Source organism: Cyprinodon variegatus, unplaced genomic scaffold (assembly GCF_000732505.1).
Source record: "Cyprinodon variegatus isolate N-32 unplaced genomic scaffold, C_variegatus-1.0 Scaffold768, whole genome shotgun sequence".
Taxonomy (NCBI): Eukaryota; Metazoa; Chordata; class Actinopteri; order Cyprinodontiformes; family Cyprinodontidae; genus Cyprinodon; species Cyprinodon variegatus.
The window spans coordinates 222,888-247,955 of NW_015151221.1; the positions used below are offsets into that span (position 1 = coordinate 222,888).

General features: G+C 37.5%; 1 protein-coding gene across 2 annotated transcripts in view; it reads left to right on the forward strand.

Annotated features, from left to right (window-relative positions):
* Nucleotides 1-25,068, forward strand: part of slc8a1 (solute carrier family 8 (sodium/calcium exchanger), member 1) — a 170,667-nt gene that overhangs the window by 87,459 nt on the left and 58,140 nt on the right. The window contains exon 5 of one of the 2 annotated variants that reach the window (XM_015395944.1): nt 16,152-16,270. In XM_015395944.1, coding sequence (XP_015251430.1) covers nt 16,152-16,270 — 119 coding nt within the window. Of the gene's footprint in view, nt 1-16,151; nt 16,271-16,603; nt 16,714-25,068 lie in introns of both variants that reach the window. The other variant, XM_015395945.1, reaches the window with a different exon arrangement.

The following is a 25,068-nucleotide window of genomic DNA, read 5'->3' on the forward strand; positions in this document are numbered from 1 at the left end:
TTATCATCTATGCTTTGAGCATTGAAGCAAAGATTTAACGTTTGGATTCCAAACCGCACAGATGGTGCTTGTAGAATCTATGATGTGCTAAAAAGTAAGACCAAATCTACATACATTTCTGAAACTAAGGCCAGTGATTTCTAACTGAAAATGTTTCAATTTGATGCCTTAACTCAATTTAGCAGGAAGGGAGATAAGTCTTCCTGTCTGATGTCCACATGGGAGCGAATCTGACCACAAACCCTCCAGTCAGTCCAGGTCTAATTTCTACAGCACCTGAGGCATAATAATAAAACCTGTTCTCTTTCATTCCGTTATCATAAACCTCTTTTTGTCTCTTCATCTCTCTAAAGATCTTGTCCTGCCCAAGGGCATCCGTAGGCTGGGCCATTTAGGAGGACTGGCAGCAAAGCCATTATACTGTCTTGGAAACTGCTTCGCCCTGGCCCCATGTTGCCACAGTAACATTCCACTCCATCTCCCCTGTTCTAAACTGTGCAAAGCCGAACAGTAGGCTGGCTATAACGGACTAAATGTATGGGTTTTAATTAAATTGTAAACTCTAAACCCAGTTGGGTTCGCCTTTGTGCTAATGATGCAAAGTGCAGAGATAATGTGGGATGACGGGGGAGAGAAGAAGGAAACAAAGGCTTTAGGAGAGCCCTGGAATATATCAGGAAGTTAAGATTGATATCACTGATTTTAAAAGAAGGTAGGTAGGTGCCAACTGTATCAGAATTCTTGTCGATAAATCCTGCGGGACCTTTAAGCTTTGTTAAACTTTTTCTCTGTGGAGATGCAATGTGACCCATGAGAATTAATTGCAATCCTAGGAGTCTGGAATGTTTTAAATTTAAAAGAAAATATACACTTGAGTCTCCTTATGCTCTTTTAGCTACTCCTAATAATCATTTTGTGGATCTAATTGTTCCCCTGCTGAGGAGATGCTATTACTGCGACGAACAGTTAGAGGTGAATGTTTGTGAAAATGTACTATAGGTGTGGAATCTGGATCAAAGGAGCCTGAGCTCCAGCATGCAGCTTTTACCAATAAAATGACTAGAAAAACTGGTCAAACCATGATGGTTGAGGTAGATTTGAGAGCGCTTAGATCCCCTGAACTCCCGCAGATGTCATTACAGCAAACTTTTTTGTATATGGAAGTGTTCTTTGATTTACCAACAAGAGAAATGCGTCAATCAGCTTTTCACATCTAGTTGGTGAATATGTTGTCCATTTTTCTTTGCAGAATAACTCAGGCTTGATAAGGAGAGTATCTGTGGACATCCATTGTCAAATCCCGCCATGGATATTTTGTGCAGTTTAGGTTGGGATTTGACTGGGACATTCTAAAACATATATATACTTAGATCCAGACCTAACCATTTTGGTTGGGTCTTTATTTTTAGGGTTGTTACTTTTCTGTCTGCTGAACATGCATCCTAGCTGGGCTCAAGTTATATCCTAAATCACACAGACTTTATTTCAGGGCTATTCTCTTATATTCATTAATTTCATTAAACCATCAATCCTTGCTAACAGTGACTGTGAGCATTTTAGCTACATCCTGATTAGCCTCTACTTGACCCGTTTGGTGTGTTTCTTGGTCTTCAAATTATCGTTTTGTGTGTTTAATAACTCTCCAAGACCTGCAATGCTCTTTATATTGAAATTCAATTCCAAAAAAATCACATATTTTATTAATACGATGAGATTTTTAAGCCTTTTGATGGTAATATGGGTACCAGAGAAAAGGGTTTATCATTTGTGGTCTGCAGCCTGACTATTGGCTATTGTGTCTTAGTTAAATTCATTACTAAAAGAACGCATTAAAGTTTTGAGGTTTAAACATGAGAAACTTTACAGTGGGACTTAATTTTTAGATGTTAATGGGTTTGGGACGAATATGACCTCAGTTGTCTGAGAGTGAAGTGGATAAAGAGATGGGGAAGAAGTTTTTGTTTCATTAGACTAATATGAAAGCCTTCAATGTGAACTGAAATCTAAAAACACAGAGGCGATGAAGAGGACACATGAATAGGCTGCCTCAGTCGGTGCCAGTAAAATCCATCTGAAAGTTGGATGGGGAAATTAAAGAGATTTGGAGCTGGTGTGTAAGTGGCAGGAGAGGGGCAGAGAGTAGCACTGCCAACTGGGATAGTGTGCCACTGCTAAACAAACACTGACAACAGGAGGACAAAGGGGCACAGGAAGGAGTAGGAAGACTTCCATTAGGTGGAGGAGTTACCCCAAATGCTCTACACTAAAAAGGAATGTCTGAACAGAAAAGAGGGCTTTTTTTCCCTTTTACCTCTTAGAGGTTTGAGGATAATAGAGTTGGAGACGGAAGGGTAATGAGTTTATTGGATGGTTTCCACCTTGAATACTTCCGCCTTTGCTTTTCTGATACAGCTTTCTGTGCATCAGCCTCTGCACTGGCCAATGGATTATTATGCTGTCTTTTGGGACTAAATAAATGGTCACTGTTTTACATGTTGCAATACTGTTGCACACTTGCTTCTTGGAATACTAGACTTCTCTTTTTCTTACAGTATGTAACTAGAAAATGACTCAGAGAGTTCAGACCTCTGCAAAGCAGCAAAGTTTGACCCAAACTGTGACTTACACCTAGTGGCATAAATGACCTGCAGACATGAATCGCCCCGCTATAGAAAACGCCTTTTGTTTTAAACACCCCTTTGATATAAAATAAAAAAAATAACAAATGTTATGTTTTCTCAGTCACTATATCCACTGTTTTAACAGTGGGACCTGGTAACGCTTGTTATACTGCATTCACTAAAAGAGCTTTATGCTTTCCATTTCCTGACCAGTTGATCAAAGATCAAAGCTTGACAAATCTGTCGGATCTTTTGTTTGAGCTTGTTTGTTTCTAATTGCAGTACATTGCATCCCTGTTATATGAAGCTTTCCTACCAATTGGTCTTGATGAGCAAACTTGCCTAGCACTTTAAAAAAACACAGTTAAAATGTACGAAATGGCTGTTTTGATCCATTTCTAGCAATAATGGAAGGGATAAATTGATACAAATATAGGGGAGGTAGACTCTTAATTCTGTTTTTGAAAATGGTTTAATGTTAATTATACAATGTATCACATTTGCACTTTATTAAGCAATATAAAAGCAATCGTAATGCTTTTTATACTTGTTTGACCAGTTACCCACTTTTTTTCTGGACTTGTTCTTTCTAAGGCATTCACTTCACTTTGCTCCTGATTTATAGAGCGTTTGATCATGTAATCTAAGAAAACAGAAGGGGTATAAGAAGGGAAATGGGGAAGGTTGGCAAACAGAATTGTGTGCATCAAACACCAGCAAAGAGGTTAAATAAGGGTAAAATGAAACCAATGAAGATCGAGCAGCGGAATGAGCTTTTGGTCTTTAAGCGCATAAGGAGATCGATGGAGTGAATCTTGAAAGCAATAAAGGTAAAAGAGTAATCTCCCTCTACCTTAAATGAGCAGCAGGAAGTAGACTTTGCAATTTCTGGAGGAAATGTAGAGGAATTTGTCTATTCCCTCTTCCTGGTATGCAGTTAAGTGCAGGCTGGGGATTAAAATGCTCAAAAACATATTTCTTTTAAAAAAGCTCTTGTTTGCTGAAAACTTCTGACTAATAGTGATGCAGTTTTTTAACTCTCAGTACCACAAGGCATAAGGGCACTTATCTGTGTGGTGCTGGTGTGCATTGCATGTAAAAATGGAAGCATTGGGGTATATTTCAAAACACATCCTCTTCATTTTCTGGGATTATCTTTCTTCTTTGTCTAGTTAAGTAGTACACATTTGTTGGTGTAGTGCTTTAAATGTTGACATGCAGTGTGAAAGAAGAATTTCTTCTGAAGTTTTGATGTCTCAGAACTCTAAATTCCTATATTACAGGTTCACAAAAACAAGATATTTAACAAAAGAAGCTGCATTTTAACATATTTGCACCATGTGTAGGCTATAACATTTATATTCACCTTTGATCATTCCTTTTTTTTAGTTTAGTACTTGTCTAATTTTATAAATTACCAAGAAATGCCAGTAGAATAAAAGTGAAATATATCTAAAAGATCTCCGTCCATGCAAAAAGGATCTGGTTCAGGATTTTTTCATTGAATGTGTTTTAGAATGAACTGAAACAAGAGAGGTTCATATACAGACCAGACCCACTAATAACACTGAAATACCAGTTTAGTTTATTCCAAATCTGAACTGTAGCATCATTAACAGATAAATGTTAGCTTTTTACTGTATTCTAATGATACAAATTCCAAATGTTTAATGTTGGCTGTCTGTTTGGCTTCTGCAGCAGTGTAGTTTTATATACAGGTTAGGAATGGAAAGATAACTATTGACAGGTGAAATAGGAAAACATCATCATTGCACGTGTTAGTTGAAGCAGTATATTCAACAAAAAGGAAATTAGCAAATGCAGGACAATTGTTAGGATCAAAATAAGTTTGACAACAGTTACATTATGATGGGTAGAGAAATAATAAGAGAATCTCCTAAACTAGATCCATTGTGGTAATCGTGGCAGGTAATGAAGAGAATTGTTTAAACAAAGAACATGGGGCAGCAAGGTGCACTATGGGAAGAAGATAAGCCAGAGGTTGCAATGCTCTTCTAGGGAAAGAAAAATGATGTATTTGTTGCAACCGGGTTGCATAACAGGCCCCTCCCATGACTAAATGTTACCATCTTAAAAATAAACAGATTCATCATACTTAGAATGTGAGAATAAAGTATTGTTTTATCCTCAACTTTGTCTTTAAGCCGCCATCTTTCTCCTTTATGATTCCCTGTGTGGGTTCTGCAAGTGCTCTTTGTGTAGTTTTTTTTTTTTTTTTTTTAAGTGGAGGAAGTGGCTGTTTGTGAGAAGCAAAATGCTACAGATAACCGGAATGGAGGCGGTCGATGTAGGTGGAGGAATAAGCTTCTGCATTTACATCTAGACAGAAAATAATTATGTGGAGTTATCCGTTTTGGATATAAGTGAATGAGATGTGGATTTAGAATGCAGCTGTAGAAATGCAGAGTAGGTTTATGTAACAGGAGGCAGCTTGTTTGACATAGAATAATCTAAATGCAGATAAATCGAATGCATTAAGGTTTTAACAAGCTACATGTTTCAGATTTATTTAAATTTGGAGTCAACCTGTGAGGTCCACCTCAATCACGAGTCTTTTTTGTATTTAGTGGGAAATAGCATCTTTGATGTTTATATTCTTTTTAAAACAAATAAGTTTTGCACTTTAAAAATAAATGGAGTAAGAAAACTTAAAAGGGGAGAAATAAACCATCACTTCTGATAGCATGTTGCATAATCTTTTCTGAAAAATGTATCTTTTCTGAAAAATGTACTTTATATCAAGACAAGGCAAGTAGAAATGAGGTGTTTGTACTGCTGCAGTCATGGCTCATGGCTCCAGAGGCTAATCGGCCCACTTGACTATGTCACTCCCCATGTTCTCTGCTTCCATCATGTATCTGAGATCTCGTAAATGACCAAGAAAGGATGGAGCACTGCATCTGTTTTGGCAGCATGCGCTGATTAGTATCCATATAGTTGCTTGCTCCTTTACCCTCCATATGCAAACATGTGCTTGTATTTATCTATTGCAATTATAGCCTGCAGTTGGTACATTTTGTGCCTGTGTTCATTACTTTTTATGATGAAGTCAGTATTAATAGATCAAACTTGACTATAAACAAAACTCTAGGACTTAGATAGCAGCTTGAAGCTTTAACCACCTCTTAGGGATCTTGCCTTAAATAGAGCTCCTTTCCAATCTCTTTACAACATCCTTTTTTTTTCTGCTTTAATACGAAGTGATATGTATATTAATAGGTATAGTTTCCAAGATAATTCCCCACAGATTAATTTTATTTCCTTCCAAATACGAGCACCACAGGAACATACTCATTTGTGTTTTTTCAATCAAATTTACAAGCTCCCCAAAGACATTTCCTGTGTAAAGACTGTCTGGGTGTCTGAGAGGGAGTCCCATGGATTTTCCAAACTCCTTATTTGGTTAACAAGCTACACCGCAGATAGGAATGATGGGGGAGAGCCAAGCAAAATGTGGAGAAAGTCTGAGAAGATGGGGGGGAACTCCCTGTGATGATTGGAAATGATTTAATCTGACGCAAACGCATAGTAACGGATAAACTGTTAGGAGTTAGTACGCATACACATGCTTTCACTAGTCACGTAAGATTGAGAACGGCTGCTGTTTATGCTTTTTTACAAATGATTTGTGTATCGCTGTCAAATAAAAGACGACTATCACCATCTCTTTTAGAGCCCTGTTCAGTTTCATGCTGATAAAGTGGCTTGGAGCAGAGATAGAAAGTTCCTGTAACTTCTCACCAAACTATTGACCCAGCTGAGAATGTTTAGAAGTTCTTCATGTGGAACCAGAACGCTTTAATGATGCATCAAGAGACCTCTATGTGAAGATAGACTTCTTACTCGTACTTAAGAGGCAACTTTTTTTTTTCAGTAAATAGTTTTTAGTTTAGTTTAAATAGGTTCAATAAATGTAAAAAATAAGGATTTTTATGCATTTTTCTTAAAATCAACCCCTAGTTTTTATGGTTAGGTTAGTACATCTCATACTGATGTAATTATCGTTATGTACTTAACTTCTCAGTTTTAACTGGTTACATTTAGCCTGTGAACATAAGTTAAGAAAAATAATTTCCAGAGATAAAGGTAACCTTAGAAAAGATGTTTGCAAACATAAATCTTGAAATAAAAGCAAAGTTGAGGTTGGAATTTAAAATAATAAATCAGTGGTTATAAACTTCACAATTTCATTGAATTTAATTGTTGGAGTCTTGCCCTAGTAAAACACAAACAGATGTCAGATCACTATGGCTACGCATTTTATTAAGGTGTTGCTCTTTTTAAAATAATACATATTTAAAAAATAATAAGTTCTTATTTCTACTGTATCGGTCAAAATAATAAATCAAACTAGAATTAAAAGACGGAAAAGTGAAAAGTGAAACTTAGGATTAGAGAAGCAGCTCTAAAGTATCTAACACTAAACAGAGGAAACTTTTATTCAGGAACAAAACAGCACAAGACACAGAAAATCAGCCTTTTATCTCTGTATTCTTTGTGGATGCAACAGCAGCCCTGTTGCCAAACGTTTTGGCCTCAGTGAAGTCAGTATTATTTGTAGGCCTGTTAGTGAGCAGAATGGATCTTATTAGCGGACGTCTGGCTGAGCGCTGCTGGTCTGTTGTTGTGGTTTCCAGCTCTGGTTAGCATCATTATCATCTTAGTCGTATAAAAGCAAACTTGCAATAAAACCACAAGCGTACACTTGTTGCTGTCTTGTGTAAGACTTCCATGCCTAATAAATATTCTCTTTGCTGTTTCCTCCTTGCAGCCTTCCTTTGCATTTTCTTGAATGGTTTTCAGAGGTTCATTGTTAAGTTGAGCAAACATGAGCTTTACACAGAAACAGACATGCATGGGTACTCGTTATTTCAGCCACAAAGAGACATAACATGTACATGTACCCGTGTTTTGTTTAGTCTGACTAAATTCAGCCCACTAGCAATCTGTTCCACACAAACAAACACACACAAGCTTGAAAGGCCACTTGTTTACACAAATGGACAGATAACGCCAGCACTGACAAACGGTTGGGACGGCAGCTATTTATGCAAATACATACATAAAAGAATATGCTCATACACTGGCTATAGTTACATAAATGTCATACATACAAGCCATCTGAAATGGCAGGATTTGAATCAGTTGTAGACTTGGAATACATTAGCATTTTGGTTGCTTTTGATAATGTGATGTTCTCATATTCCAGCTGCATGCACACACACACACACCCCTGCACACACAGACAGCATTTTTCTTCTCAACATAAAACTAAAGTGGTGATTCCCAAAGTTGAATTTTCCGATCCAAATACGTCAGAGTTGGTTGCCTAAATGAGGGGAGTTACCCACATTGCTGCTTGTTGTGCTTCACAGCTTCCTGTCTCTCTGTTTGTTTATACCAGAGAAAGTCCTTCTTTAAATCAAACATGTGCCATAAAGAAAAACGTTCTTTGCATTGCAACTAATTTTGCATTGGAATTGTGGTCCAACAAAAACATAAATACAATGCATAGAGTTTCTTTGACTTAAGTAAAACTACTGAGGTCAGTTAAGTCCTATTCGTTTTAGTGCAGGAGTGGTTAATGTACCTCTGCTATGACTTGTAGTGGCTGAACTGATCTATCATAATTTTAATGTAGCTTTAGAGTATTTTATTTTGAAAATGTAAACAGCCACGTCCTGCTTAGAGGCTTCACACATGTCTGCAGCTCATTCAGCTCTGTTGCAGTTATTTCAACCGTAGGACTGTTTCCATTAGTCTTCGGAAGTCAACATTTCTAACTTCCAAGTCATACATGTCAACTGAAAAGTCAGAGAAAATTGGAATTACAGGTCGGAAAGTCTGCTCAACAGGATGGAACCTGACTTCTGCATTCAAGATATATGCTACTAAAATAAACAGTAGTTAAACTTTAGTACCTTAACAGCAGTATTTAAAAAAACATCAGCCTTTCAGGTAATACTTGTGATTAGACAACAATACATTTCCATTCTGTGTATAAGTAATCCTTGCCAAAAAAGGTGTTTTTTTATTATTGTTATAGTTTTAACAGTGGCCATGGAGAATATAAGGGTCTGCAAGGAAGGCTGTATAGCCTTAGAGATTGTGTCACTCCAATTTGTTAAATTTATGTTTCAAGGATGATGAAACAAACCCCTGCTAACATAATTAAAAGAGTGAGTTTTACAAGTCATCCGTTTTTAACCAAAGCACATATGTCTGCCAAAGCTCCACACTGATGAGGGGGAAGAAAAGGAACAGAAGATTTGTGGCCTCAACCTTTCATCTACACATCGGTTTAAACATATTGAGGTTTGCACCATTAAGTTTAGGCTAAAACTGGAGTTTCCACAGCAGAAAACCCTAAAAACAAATATTTAGAGTTGGAAATGTACACTAGCAAACAAATGTACAGAAATGGCAGGAATTGTATATTTTGCATAAACGGAATAAAAAACCCTTTGTTTGCCTATCGAGGCATCACTGTCACATTTCAAAGCCTCCAACTCAAAGTGCCATAATGTGCACTTTTTCTGAAGTCAAGTAAGGGGGGCACACAGAGAACATTTTGTGGCTTAACCTTTTTTTTTTTTCTGTTCAAATAATAAATAAAGGAATAAGACAAACTAATATAAAAAGGCTTCAAGGAAAAGTCTCAACAATAATTATTTAAGATTTCGAGAGGATTTCACCATTGAAATTCACAAGAGCTATAGTTAAACTGACAATGCCCTCGTGCCTGGCAGTTGGATGTTGTAATACATTGGTGAAGAAGTTAAAAAAAAAAATGTTCATGATCTTCCACGGGTTGGTTTTTGGATTACCAACTTTGATTGACGAGGGGGGATTTGTCATTGAACTTCTGGCCAGAGAACAAACACGTCATTAATCCATTACTCTCTGCTTCGCATCGTGCGCTGGTCGTTGCCATTATGCATAATAGCGCGCTGTGACAAAAACCAGATTCAGCACTCGGACTTGCTCAACAGCCGATAACGCACTGTGACGTCACAAACCAGTAGGTGGCAGTAGTGCTCTTTGAAAAACATGGATGTCTCCAGTAAAGCACATTACAATGAAATTAGTCTTAATTAAAAACACTTAGCATTTATTAAAAAGTATGTAATAATTTCATACTTAACGTAGTTTCATAATTGTATTCTTAATGTTACCAGATTTTCCTTTAGTTTATGTAGTTCTTTTATCATACTTATTTGTTATTAAAAATGTGTGTATGTTTTGTTTTAGTGGGTTACAGTTAATATGATGGGATTGTGTCCCTTTTTTTTCTTAATTTTCTAATCTTTCTCTCAAATAATATAGTCTCACAGCTGTTGGTCTCTTTCCATCCCTCATCATTAGAAGCTACGCGGTAGAGTGGAGAAAATAAAACTGCAGAGGCTGTGAAATATTAAACTGGGGATTATTTTTGTACTGTAAAGGTCATAAAAACCAAAACACAAGGTTTGAGTTTGCTTCCATCGTTTTCATCAGTGAAGCAGTCACAGATGCGAACCATCCCTGTTGCTGTCCATGGAGATCCAACTTTGCTCCGTACTGGCAGTGACCTGTGAGCTGGCAAGCTTTTTCAATCTGGAAATATTCTTTTTTTAACAATATGGGTTTAAAACTCAGGTTAAAAAAAAAAAAAAAAAAAACTGAATTATTTTTAGACTCCTATTTCCAAAGGAAACTAAATACTTTTTTCGGACAAGGATCATAGAATCTGAGTCTGTGTGATGAAGCTGTTAGAATAAGGAACCCCTTATCTGTGTGTATAAACTTTAGCATCTGTTTATTCAGAAACTGGATTTGTGACAGACATAACAGACATATTTGTTGATTCCCACTTAGCAAAAGCAGTGAAAACCCAAATTATCCTTTAATTAAGCTTAGTCCAGCTTAGAAAAGTATCCTGACAGAAAAGTTGATGAGCTGAGTGCACAACTAAAGGGAAAACAACAGATGCAGGGAAATTGTAGTTTTGCATTTATAAGTTTTGAGACTTTTATGAAGTGTAATTCTTTGACTGTTTATTTCACCATGTTCTATTTATCTGGATAGTACTTTTGGAGCATTCTTTGTTTGTTTCTAAGAAGAGTTTTCCCAACACTGACCTAAACTTTATGTATAAAGTGTCAAAAGACAAGAACAACGGATGATATACAGGGAGCAAATGACAAGTGCAAGTAACAGAGAAGAGCTGGAGTACAGATCTGTCTCCATTGCTCAGATGCTCATTTGTTTTGGGGTTTTTTTTCTCCAGCTTTTTAGCAATGTCAGATGAAGGATTTCTTGTGGAAAGACTGAAGTAAAAAACAGGGGATCCCTAGAGTGGCCAGTGTTTCTTGCCGTGTGCATATTTGAAATCGTCATGCTAAAATTCCTTCGATGTGCTTCTGTGGGGGGGCGTGAAGGCAAGCTAGTGTGAAAAATGTGTGAATGCTGCCATGCAAGTGTGATACCAGCTCTGGGTGTCCCACTGTGTTTTTCTACTTCTATAGAAGTAGAAAAACCTTAGAAGGAAAAAAATGACTGAGTCTGCTGGAGCGATGATCCCTTTGGCAACCAAGGATGCTCTCCTAGTGAGCTCACCTGGATTAAAAAACTGTGTAACTGAAAAATAAAAAATCAGTTGGTCCGCTATTACATATATATTTTAGTACATCTCATGCATTTATTTTACATATACTAGTGCTTTGAATTTTTAAACTTTAAAAATACCAATAATGCATAAACTTTATGCATCTATGGTAGGTTGAAGTGCATTTGCATAAATGGAGGTTCTGTACTATTATTATTATTATTATTATTTTTTTTTATCAGTCATGAATGGTTTTTACTCCAAATTACTAGCTGTAGAAAGTTATAAATGCAAACCTCTATGACTTTTTATGTATCTGCCCTGTTTCTGAATCAGTGTGTTTTGTTTTGTCAACCCTGGCAATGGGTGTAAATACAATTCCAATACATAGGGAAGAGATCTTGAAAAATCTAACTTTTAAAAGAGCCTCTGAACAATTTGGTTCAAAGACAAAACATTTATGATGTGGCTGATTTGATTGAAAGAATTTTCTTTTGAAGGCCCAAATCTTTACTCTCATGCTGACCACCATTCTTTTAAATTCCTCTTTGTTCCATGTCATATAAGAGCTCTGTGCTCTCATTCCTATTCAGGTCTGTCCTACTAAAATAAAGGCAGCAACCTCTGAAATAATTTTTATCAAGAGTTTATTTTGCTGAAACCATCATTATGTATATTCTTGGTTTGGATATAATTCAAAGGTCTTTAAACAACCATCAGGTTGGGAGCTAACAGTGGTTATGTTTGCCATCGATGGAAGTAGTTTCACACTAATGACATGCTCTGAGAATCTCAATTTCATCAGCAAAGAGATTACCTACTCAGAGGTTCCATCTTGTGGCAGGAGATGATTTAAATGTACTGTGTTTTCCACTGAGAGCCTAGTGGTCGATGAAATCTCTGCAGCAGAAGGTTGATTCTGTTCTCCATCTGCTGCAGCTGTGGGACAAAGTTGGGTGTCTTTGTCCTTTATTGCAACATGCAAAACTCTTTTAAATGCATGTTTTTGTGTTTGCATGTTGCAGCAGTAAATAATCAGTGTTTAAATTATGTAGATGATTATTATGTGATCTATAGATTTAGATGGATAAACACTTATAAGTGATGTTGGAAAAACAAGTGAAGTGTAGTGCATACAAGTTTCAATTTAATGAAATGTCTGCTCACCATATAGAACATCAGTATCGGTATAAAAAATGTTTGTATGCCTCCAGTTTTGTTTAAATAGGCTGACAGTTTGTAAACCATTGTGTGAGCTTGGATGCAATCGTAATGGTGATTATGCAACATTGCTCACTGACCGTTCAAACACAAGGTCCAGATCTGTGATTAGAGATGATACACATTAAGGGTGTGCATGTTCCCATTTCCTATCCTCAGGGCCGGATTATGAGTTTCCTCTCTGCTTCTTTATCATTGCCTTGTGGTGGATTTGGATCAGAGTGACGGTTTTTGTTCCAGACTGAAAACACAAGATAAACACCACTGTCTGCAGGCACTCCTTAACATTCACACGCGCTGAGCAAACCGCCCCACACAACCATGACCTGGAGTATGAATAGTGTCAAGAATGACCGAGGCCAGCTCCAATACTGAATGCACGTCAATACACACAGTGCACTATGAGAAGTTTAATCGATTCAACTACTCTTACTTTATTTATTTTTTACTCTGTGACAACGACCCTTGGAGAAATGTACTTGGTTTCCACATTCGTACTTTATCATTAGAACTCTTAGCAATGTTTTTTGCTGATTGCTTTTATTAAATCAAATATATGAAGGGCACTAGTAGGTCAAAGTCATGAGTGTGTATCCTAGGTTTTGATATCATGTTCATGTGTGAAACTGATGGCATTAAGCAGAGGTATTGATTTTAGCTTGCGTATCCGTCTGAGTGCAGAGAAACACTGACTTTAAGGTCGTTATTGCATTTTTCATGTATTCTCAATTATTGATACGTGACTCCTTTATCTTGGCCTAAAATCCTTTCCAATATTATTGCTAATAATGTAAAATCTCTTTCCCATTTTCATGCTTAGTTTGTCTTTTAGGATTCAAAACTATATTTAAAATGCTCTTATTGTTACAAGTCTCAGAAAGGCCTCAATGTTAATCCTGTTGACTCTACGTATAAACATGTTTACTTCCTAACAGACTAGATTGAAATTGAGTTTAAGTTTATCTCAAATGGTGCAATTGAATTTCCGATTTGGCAGATGTATTCTTGGAAAAATATGATAAAATGTTTTAAATCTGTTCAAAAACAGGATATTATGCATCCATCAATTTGATTTTATTCAGATTTAATTATCTTCATTATCCGGTTAGATTTACCAAAAAATTAACTATTTGAGACAAGGTAAGCAACCAAGCTACAGCAGTAGTATTAATTAGAAGAATAGTCAAAGGCAAAAGCAAATATTATATACAAGTACATTTACTAGGGGAGTTGCTACAAATATTACAGTGTTGTATCTTATGAATATTGATTGGTTGATTGATTGACTTTATTCATTATCTCCCAGTGGAGAAATTTACTTGTTACATCAGCTCAAATAGCAAAAGAAGAAGATGGGTCTGAAGGACGAAAAAGGTGCATGGGATATATACAGTAGTATATACAGTGTGTCTACATATAACAGTTTTTTTTTTTTTGTTTTTTATAGCAGGATTATTATGCAGGGTTATTGCATAGTTATCCAGCTGTGGTCTCAGTTGCCTGACCAATCAAGCCCTTGATGTGGAGTGTCATTTTTTGCTACAGCTTTCTCTCCTAAACTATTCAAGTACTTGGTCAAAAAAAAAAAAAAAAGAAAATGACAAAATCTCTGACGTATGAAAAATCTCTGAGGACACCGACTAACACTTGAAAATATTGCTGCATTGTCTGGTGAACCCTTGTTTCATAGATTAAGCTACTGTAAACAAGGAGCTGATTATCTGTGCCCTTTCAAAGGCATTTCAAATTCAAGACCAGCACCACTTCATTCCCCTTCCTGCTTATTGATGTAAAGGCAATAAAGGCATCTGAGGTAGATCATTCCCTGCAACCCTGTCAAAGCTATTTTGTCTTTACCCTTTTTTTAGCAGGGCCTGCTGTCATAACTCTACTGATAGCATGCTGGCTGCACTAGGCCCTACTCGTATTATGCAGGGGGGTGATAGAACAATGTCATCTGTATACTTGTTAAGAGAAAAGTTATTTCAATTGAACATTAGGTTCATTTCCTTCAGCCCTTTCCAATGCTGTTCTAAAGTACGCATCAGAAAAGCTTGATGGAAACGACCAAATTAGAAAAACTCCCCTAAATTTGCTATAAAAGTTTTTACACTTGCTTGATTTAGTTTTTGGTTTATCAATAAAGGCTTGATGCACAAAACCCCAGATGTAAACACTTTTTGAATCAGCGTTGGTGTAGCGAATTTTTACCTCACATGACTGATCAGCTGTTTCAGATCTCGGCATCTTCTTGGATGTTTCTATTATTCGAGAAGACATGGATGGAAGCAACATTGCCATTACTAGCTGAAATTTGAACGTAGAAACAACTTGCTCGATAGCAGCCCATGTTTTAAAACCTTCCTCTATTACTGATCTATGGTTTACGCCAGAGTGCAGCTTCAACTTCCTGTTTATTACAGGTGAGCGAGGACGTAGTGTATGACAACATTACACTTTGGTGCGCTTGGTTAATTCACTTTAAACCAAATGGAAACACGGCAAATTTGCATTTACTTTTTTTTTTCGTTTGCTTAAAATTCACATTTCAGTTAGATGGACACAAGGCTACAGAAAGGAGGGGAAAAAAGCAGCTGAATCAATGGAGAACACTTCTACTAATAAAACAAGGCTTTAGATAAAAGGTTGCTAACTGATCAATATTTATTCAACGAAAAGATCTAAGAAAGTAGTTTGTATGCTTTCAAAGATATTTGAAAGGATGTTAGATTTGGGTTTGTGTCTTGGCTTTGTTTAGGTTCCCTGGAATACTGTTCCAAAACAAGTAAACATCATTCAAATCTCTATTTTCTTGATATAGATGGATTGATAGAGAGGTAATTTAATATTTAGGATTTCATGCAGCGGGTAAAGTTAGATGGCTCTAGCAGGTGGAGCAAAATGGATAGAATATTCTCTGGTTTCCTGCCGCATTGGGGCAGATCTCTGTCATATTGAGCTTTGAGGAATTTATAGAGCTGATCAGCATTATGAACTCCTTATGACTTTTTACAGACATGTGTTAGTAATTAGAGAGGGCAGTTGGTTCCGTTTTAAAATATACCTTCCTTATAGAGGCTTTAAGAGATCAGTTTTCCTCATCCCAGGGTCTTGTGTTTATTAGAAACATTTTTTATTCCTAAACCTGAGTTTAGGTCATCAGACTTAGCTTGGAACAACATCATTATTTAAGGATACATTTGGTTCAGAGAACTACAAATGGGGGTCATATTTGGCCTTAATATATTCTGCCTTCTTTGTCTTGATGGGTGTCGGATGTTGAAGGACCATTTTTGAAAACTCAAGGGATTGGATTTGATTGATGCTTATGTCCCAAATGCCAGCATTTTCCAAACAACTTCTGTTTCTCTTTACCATTTAAGGTATGTGTCTTTTAACCAAGAGGATTGCTATCTACTTTAAACTTTAATAGCGTCTTGAATAAGGTGTCCGCTGAGCATAGATCAGAGGTCGAGACCCATCTTGTTATGCTATTTAAGTCAATTTAAATGCATCATAGATGAAAGAGGCAACATTAAATAAAAGAACACCTAAATAATAGGCTGTGTCATACACAGTCTCTAGGGAATGCTGCTTGTTTTCTGTTTCTTCTTCCAGTTTCTGGCTTTTTCTGTCCTCATCGTTCTGCCTTCTTTTCCTTCTCCTCTCTACCTTCTCCTTACCCCTACCTTTTCTCCCAGTAAAATCATCAAGGTGAAAATAATTGATGACGAGGAGTATGAGAAGAACAAAACCTTCTACATTGAGATTGGGGAGCCTCGCCTCGTGGAGAGCAATGACGCCAAAGGTCAAGAAGAGGGTGAGCCTCCTGACCAATTTTAAAAGCTGACCATTGCAAGCTTCAGAGTGTCCGCCATACTGCAGAGACTGCATGCAATTAACCCATGGAACTCCACAGGAGGAGATTCAGTTTTGTATGATCTTACCCTTTGTTTTACTCTCCTCCTGATGTGTCCTTGGGCATGCAGCAGGCTGTGGGTCACCTCATCTCACCACATGCACCACCTAGTTTTGGTTATTTGTTTTGTACATGTTTTAATTTGCATACTTTGTCATGCCCTTTTTGTTTTTCATGCATGCATTTACCACCTCCTCTGTATGTGTTTGTGTGTACCTGTGTTGTCTCATGCAGGAAGACCATAACCGTTAGAATCTTAGACCGGGAGGAGTACAATAAGGAATCCTCCTTCTACATTGTGCTTGAAACCCCTGAGTGGAGACGCAACATGAAGGATCCAACAGGTGTGATAGTCAATCAGCAGAGATCATACACTTAATTAGTTCTCACTAAACATGATGTGTTCTCCTAAAGAGAAATGTCTAATGCATAATTGCATATATGCTTCATGAAGCCTCGGCCATCATTCTGTTGTAGTTTTTTTGTTAATCTAAACTAGGGTTAAGAACTGTTCATCTATGCTACCGGGGAGCTTACCCCAAGTAAAAAATTGAAGCTAAGTTAAAACTTGAAGCCGTCACACACTGTTGGGCATAGTTGGGTAAATCTGTGTCAGAAAGTAAAGCCTGTGCCTACTTTTTCTTTGTCCCCTTCACTCAACTAGATGACTTTAATTGAGTGATCTTGAATATAACCATTTAAAGCCTGGATCACAAAATAATTTACAGAATTATTTTTTTTTATTATTAGAGTTGTTATTGGACTTTCTGAAAAATGACAAAAGACATTTTGTATAAGTTAAATTAGATAATTTATTTAATTCAAATTTGATACATAAGGTGTTTCTCTATAATCTTTTAAATATTTTCTGTTCCCTACATGCATCTTATTGTGTAAGACTGGGTTTTCAAGAATAAAAATATAACACTGATGATGTAGAGGTCTCAAAACTCATGTATCAAATATGATACAATTGGCTTTAACTTAAATTGGCTACAAATTGTACGTGCACCCTTGATATTACACCCCTAAATTAAGTGACTAAACCACTTTATTAGCAAGTACTCAAGCTTACAGCTCCCTTAATGAGCTTTTATCAGAGTGAGGTGTGTTGAAGCAGATGCATCTAAAAGCTGCATAACATTGGAGCTTGAGGAATAGCATTTGAGACATTAGTTGCTGAGTATGCAATGGAGCTGGAAGTGTAAACGGTTGGAACTAATCTCTGCAGGCTTATTACTTACTAAAACTGGAATACTCACCTCTACAGTCAGGTTGCCAATATCAAAGTATACAGAAGTTTGAAGTTGTGGCTTTTTCAAAGCAGTAAAGTTTTCTTTTAGCTGTGCTTAAGGCATTAGATTCCTCTGCTACCACTTGTTCATTTGTTGCTGCAAACTGCCAATCAGCTGACAAAAAGAAGGGCAAAAGTGCATGAATAGAGGGATAAAAAATAATGCATCATTATTATGTTGCTTGTACAGTAAGAGAAGTCTAACCAGTTGAGCACAATGGTTTTCTTACACCAGTACCCCAACTACAAATTAACAACACTTACTATAGCTTTTCTTAAATCCCTAAACTGAAAAGTAGTATATATCATTAATATAGCAGCTTTATTGCAAAGATAAGCAAAGAAAACTAATTAAACTGTCCAATTATTGATTCATTAATGTGTACATTACTGCATTAGTTTCGAGTCATGGACTAATTATTCATTACTTTAATTTGATTCGCATTTTGAATTGTGCTACTAATCTGTTTCAGCAGTCTTATTGCACAACAACAACTGAGGCTTTACAGAAAGTACACACTTTTGTAAAACTTCTAAATCACCCCCTCTAATTTCATTATGCTTCCAAAAAGTTAAGACTTTCTTGTAACTTTTAGAAAGGTCTTAAACAATGGTTCCTTTGCTCTCTAAATAGCTTTTTAAATGTCCTTAAATTAGGTTCCTCTCTTGGGTCTCGGCTGTAATTCAGCCTTGAACATCAAGATATTGCTCTATGCTGATCTTCATGACTTAGGAAAGCAGACTTATTAAGGAAACAAGAATTGGCCATACAAAACTAACATATATATTATCAATTAGCTTCCATTATTTGTTCAGTTTTCAGCTAATGGCTCTGGGTAAATCCTCTTGTTTTTAGCATACTTGTCAAGCTGCAGTATATTCATTCAGTGTATTTTTCAACTTTCTTGCTATAAGACAAGACATGTAAATTCTCTAACCTGACATTTTAATGGGTTCTATCAGATAGCTTAAGACTCCACTGAGGAACTCTTATAGATTTAAGGCACTTCTATTAATGAAAAGGCTGCATCCAAAATAATCAAAATGGCTAGTACTCTTTAGCCAAAGCAAAGGTGTGTCATTGTTCACCATCAGTGTTGTCCGAAGCGTATGTATGCCTATAGACATTCCACCTCATGCAAATGAACAAACAAGCATAATTCCTTTGCATGTTCTGTCTATGATGCATGTTAACGTACAGTATACACCTTCATGCTTTGATTTGAGTTATAGAGAGCTTCATCTGTTGGCTAAGTTTGTGTAAGTTGTTTTACTTGCAATTCCTTTTTTGTAAAGCTGTATACCCAGATGTGCCTGATATCATCAATGTCGGTTTATATTGTTCTAATGACTTCCGGATGGCTAAAGGCTGACAGGAAGCACAGCACTCAGGACTTCCTTTCCCACAATCAAGTTTTCCTATGGACCTTATGAATGGAACAACGAACGGGAGCTATGACTAGATGATTTTAGACATAGCTATAGTTTGTCACTAATAACAAAATAAATATTTTTCAGAGTGTTTTGACACGATCAGATTATCATTTACAAAAAAAGACAGCTTTCACCATTATTAATAATACACTTGAAGTGAGATTAAGCAGATACTGATACCATCTGTTTGAAATTGAGGTGTGTGTGTATATAGGAAGAACTGCATCCTACTTGGATCAAAAATAATTGCCATCATGGCTTTGTCAAGCTGCTGCCTACCTTTGTGAAGCAGGAAAAAGACTAATACAAAGTGAATTCAGTAGAAATTTTTATTGCCTTCCTGGAATGGATGACAATAGTTGAAACATTTGACTCTCAAAATGTTATAGGTATCGGTGCAACACTAGTATTTACGGCTCGTGAGATGAGGGAAAAAGTTGTGGAAAGATTTTTGTACCGTAGCTAACCAAATTTAAAACCCATACAATGTTTGTGGTGATCTGGATCATGATACAATTTAGAATTTGAACAATGAGAACAATGAAATAAAGAAATTAGATTCTTGTCTGAAGCTTTAGTTTCCCCCACATACTTGACCGGGCTGTGTGCATCCTGTGTGCCATATCGTCTTTGCACATGTTTCAGCCCTTATAGTGGCGCATTCCTACATTTTTCATGACAAATGCCGTCGTTTTCCACACAGTCATGGCGCACCCCTGTGTCCCACCACACACAGAAAGGGAGGAGATGAGAGACTCTGTGATCCCGAGGGTCCCTGCTGCTGGCTGCTCTGAGCAGTGTGTTATTGCCTGGGGAGCCTTGTCAGCTTGGTATCACATATAAAACAGTTCATGATAAATACTTATTACTTGTACAAAGTACATTCCAACCAATCAGTGGGGTGAGGCAACGTATACCCGTTCTTAAAAATGTTGCAGTGCAAGCAGCTGTCTGCTCAGAGGCTTATACGAGTCCACCCAGAAACTCATGGATGCATCATTCTATCGCTGCCTTGTCAACTGTTTCCCTTTCACTATGAGCTCTGGGTTTGGTGTGAGTTCAGCCAAGCTCGGTCGGACATGATAACCAGGAAATGACAATGAAGTTTAGGAGGTGTGAGATAATGTACAGTTTATAAAAGTACAGTTTATAAAAGCCAAGCCTGAATGAACAACTTAACATTCTAAAACAAGTGTAAAAATACGCAACCTCTGACTCATGAAATCTCCAAGCGTCTGCAGAAAAAGAACAAGCTAAATTGATAAGCAGACTTAGCAACACTGCTGTCCCTTCTTGCCATCTGTAGGTTGAATTCCTATCTACTTACAAGATTTTTAAATGCTAAAATCTGATCTTTGCTGTTTAAAATTATATTTTTTTCGTATTCTTCCATATAGCCTGCTTACAGTGTTGGAATGGAAAAAAGATAAATAAGTGTATAAGCACAGTAGGTTTTGTCAAAGTTTGGGAATCATATGTATAAACAGTAGAGCTGATATTAAAATGTTAAGTTAGTACTGTAACTGATGTCGGCATTACAGAAATACAATAATGGCAGAAATGCAATCTACAACAAAGTTTGTTTATATTTGAAAATTGTTCCACTTTATGTACTTTAAACCTCTATGGACCATACAGGATGGGCTAAAATGTTTCCATAATATAATGTAATGTCTTACAGTCAGCTTTACGTTGTTGAATAAGAATAATTTAAAAATGTGTTTAACTGTTAAATAGTTAATACTTATAAAACTCTACACAACATCTTTTGCCACAAAGTGTTGGAAGAATATATTTCCACCATAGTCCTCTTCAAATTGAATCTGATTACTTCATCTGATGAGAAAACTAGTTTATTATTTAGTGAACCTGCGTTTATTTACATGTAAGGCTCTAGAATAATTATTTCTGAGGTAATTGTAGGCATCTATATGAAAAAAGAAAAGTATTTGCATTACATCTTAGAGATGTTTTGAATTACATTAAACCATCTAGAATGTTGCATCTGGAAAAAGATTGGCCGGCACAACCTGTACCAAACAGCTTTTTTTTGCTGTTGACTCTTGTTTGGCCTCATTTATTTGATTACATGATTAAATTTTGAAGAATTAGGAAACATTGGCAATTTAACAATTTATTTTTATTAACAAACTTGCTCTTCAGTGGTCTGCACGGGAGTCATGACATACCAGCTCCTACTTTTCATGCTCGTCACTGGCTAGGTTGCACAGAATAAAGATGTCTTGTTCGCACATTGTCTAAAACACACAGACCAGCCGATGCTTACAAGGGTTTAATAAGGTTAGAGTCTAAAATCAAAGCAGGTTAGGTTGTTAAATCAAATGCCATATTTTGGAGGTACCATATGAAAAGCTTACAGTGTATACAAAACCAAATAGTGTTTTGTGAATGATCAGCAGCTTAACAGTGAAATGAACATTTCCATTACAGTACATAAAGTGCAGCAGTGATCACATGTAAACAGTGTGGGAGAAAAAAACATGGTACAAAAACTTATTCATGTGGAAGCTCATAGCATTTCAAGACAAATGTATATGGTGCAGTATTCAGTATTCTGGTTTGGTGTTATCAGTGTGATTCAGAGTCTGTGACATGATTTAGTTTTTTTTCAACAGTTCAGCTGTCTTATTGCAGTGGGGAAAAGCTGTTGCAGAATCTGCTTGAAGCATCGGATGCTACAAAGCCTCTTCCTCGCCCCAATGATCCTCTCTGCTGTTCTCACCACTCTCCTCACTTTCTTCCTGTCTGAGGCGCTGCAGCCTCCACACCACACAGTGAGACAGCTGGTCAGAACGCTCTCTATGGTGCTTCTGTAGAAGGTGGTGAGGATGGGTGGGGGCAGGTGGGCTCTCCTTATCCTCCGCAGAAAGTACATGTACTTTTGTGCCCTTTTGACCAGTGAGGTGATGTGTACAGTCCAGGTGAGGTTGTATGTGATGTGCACCCCAAGGAAATGGTGCTGCTAATCACCTCTACAGCTGAGCTGTTGATGAGTAGTGGATCATGGTTAGGCCGGTTCTTCCTGAAGTTGACGATGATCTCCTTCGTCTTCTCCACATTCAGGATCAGACTGTTATCTCTGGTCATCGTCTTCACTGATGAGGCCCACCATGTCACCACATCGTCAGCAAACTTACCAATGTTATTAGTGGTGACCCGGGGATGCTGTCATATGTCAGGGTGAACAGCAGGGGGCTCAGGACGCAGCCCTGATGGAAGCCTGTGCTTAGGGTGATGACATCACAGGTGTTCTGTCCAACCTGGACTGAGTCAGGTCTGTCTGTCAGCAAGTCTAGCAGCCAATTGCAGAGGAGTTTATTAAGGCCCAGCTGTCCCAGTTTTACTATCAGATGCTGTGGAATGATGGTGTTGAAAGCTGAGCCGAAGTCCAAGGTGTTCTTCTCCACAAGGTCTGCTAGGCCCAGGTAAAAAGCAGAGGAGATGGCTTCTTCAGTGGAGCGGTTCTGTCGGTAGGCAAACTGGAGCAGGCCGAATGTTGGGGGGAGACTGCAGATGATGTGTTCCTTAACCAGCCTTTTGAGGCATCTTCATCATAATGGGAGTCAGTGCAACAGGCCCGTAGTCATTGAGTGCGGTGACTTGAGGCTTCTTTGGGACCTGAAAGATGATGGCAGACTTAAATCAAGCTGGCACTATGGATTGGTCCAGCAAGGTGTTAAAAATGTCTGTGAGGACAACAGCATGACCTGCACACTTCTTGAGCACCGGCTCGGTTATGTTAGTGGGGCCTGAGGTCTTTCTTGGGTTGACTATGTAGAGGTTGAGTGCCTTCTCTCACTGATGTGGAATGGCTTTCATTGCTGGAGTGTTGTTTAGTGCCTCAAACCTTCCAAAGAAGTTATTTAGTTCATTCAGGAAGTCAGCATCAGCTGCACCCACCGAGGGGGACGGTGTGTTGTAGTCTGTGATTGCCCATAAAAGAAAGCCTCACTTTGTGGAAGTATTAACAACTTGGAAGATCAAGTTTGGTAGGATGGTCGTTGGTGGTCATATTGTATTTCATTCCATTAACAAGATTAGCTTCAATGATAACAAAAGCTTGATGTGGTCAAAGGGGACATTTTTTTACGTGTGGCATAAAAAGGAAAACTTTCTAATCAAGAATATTTTAACATAAATTATCAACCAAATGTAATCTTAAATTCTTATATTTAGTCTGGTTTAGAATATTCATCGCAAATTCGATTTCTTTACACTAACTTAATTTGTTACACAGCAAGTGGCAATGTCCACTTTTTCCTCAAAAGATTAGGATGTCCTGTAGTTCAGGTGATCTTGATGAATCCTTACTCCCACCAATATGATAGGCAATAGGTTCTCTTCAAACTCTGTTAAATCAACCTTTTATGTATAATGTACATGATTGAGGTCACATTATGCTCTGTTTATTTAAACAGCAGCAAATCATCAGAATTTTTTTTTGAAAATATAATCTTATGGCACAGTCACATACAAATGTTAATTTAAACATAAAACGAATTTATCTTTTACCAAAAATCAGTCAGTTTACATAAAATAAAGCTATCACGGTTCACCTATTCATGTCTAAAAGGGTTTTTTTGCCATTAATCTTACTTCATCCCTTCTGTGCAGCCTGATTAAAAGCAGCTTTCTTGTTTTTGATTCACTCACCCTCTTGACACACAATTCTGTGCCATCACTGGGGTAATGGCAGTGTGAGTTTACCAGCCGTTATGGTGATCAAAGACAAAGGCTGGGTATCACATTATCACAGTTAGGAGATCAAAAACACCCCCAGGGACACACAAAGACAGAGACTTGCTGTCTTCTGGCCGCTCTTGGTTTGTGTATTTAATGACAGTTTTATGAACTGATCTGGTGGTTCCCTTTGCTAAATGAGCCCATTATAGAGCTTTATTGTCTTGAACTGTGCGTATGTTGTATGTACGTCTACACAGCTCACATTAGTGAGCTATTTGTCCAAACAGCCCAGCATAATATGTCACATTTTAATTGAGTACTATATATGAATGTGTATTTTTGTTCGCAACACAGTGTCTCATCACTACTTTTACCAACTCCCAATAGGATCATTTTGAGAAATTATGTTTTCACAATCTACGCTGTGTTTGAGCACCATTCATGAAGGATCTGCCACTTCATTACCTCAGAGAAAGGAGGCTTTCAATTAGAATACATTTATGGTCTTTTAGTTTCTCTGGGGATTATTTGAATATTTCTGAGAAAAAATCAGGAAAGATTTTCTTGGCCGCATGTTACCCCTGATCAGTCTCTCCAATTGTGTGAATAAAAACAGTTGAAACTAGGTCACTTCTCCAGAAACTAAAAGAAACAAACAAAACAGTGTGATGTAACTTAGAGATCTCAACAAGAGAAAATGCCTGATGGTGTCATGTGACAGTTAGCATCTTGTCATAACTTAGCAGTTTGCATCGTGTTAAGATGGTACTGTGCATGCAGCAGCCTGTTACGTCGGCTCACTTCCGAAAAGTATGTGCACAGAGGAAGCCAACTTCTGGGACTATAATGCTGAGCTTTCTCCTTCTTTCTACATATTTTCATCCTGCAATGGGAAATCCTTTTGTCCGCGACTCCAAACCCATTGTTAAGGGTAGCAGCTAATGTGATTGTAGGCTGATATGCACAACGGCCCTGCTCCACAACACGCTGCAAGACCAGACATACCTGCAGAAATAAAGAGGAAACGGAGAGGCTGCAGGGGTGGCAGGACAAAGCGGAGGAAGAGATATCTACCATCGGTTGTCATGGGAAACGTAAGGTCGCGGCGCAACAAGACAGAGGAAATCGCCATTTTAAACCGCTTCCAGGGGAGATACAGAGACGCAAGTATCAAAGGTTTCACGGAGAGGTTGTTAGATGGGCTTGTACCGGACAAAGTGGTTTCCCTGGATGGCTTTAAACTTATCTGCGCAGACAGGACAGCGTA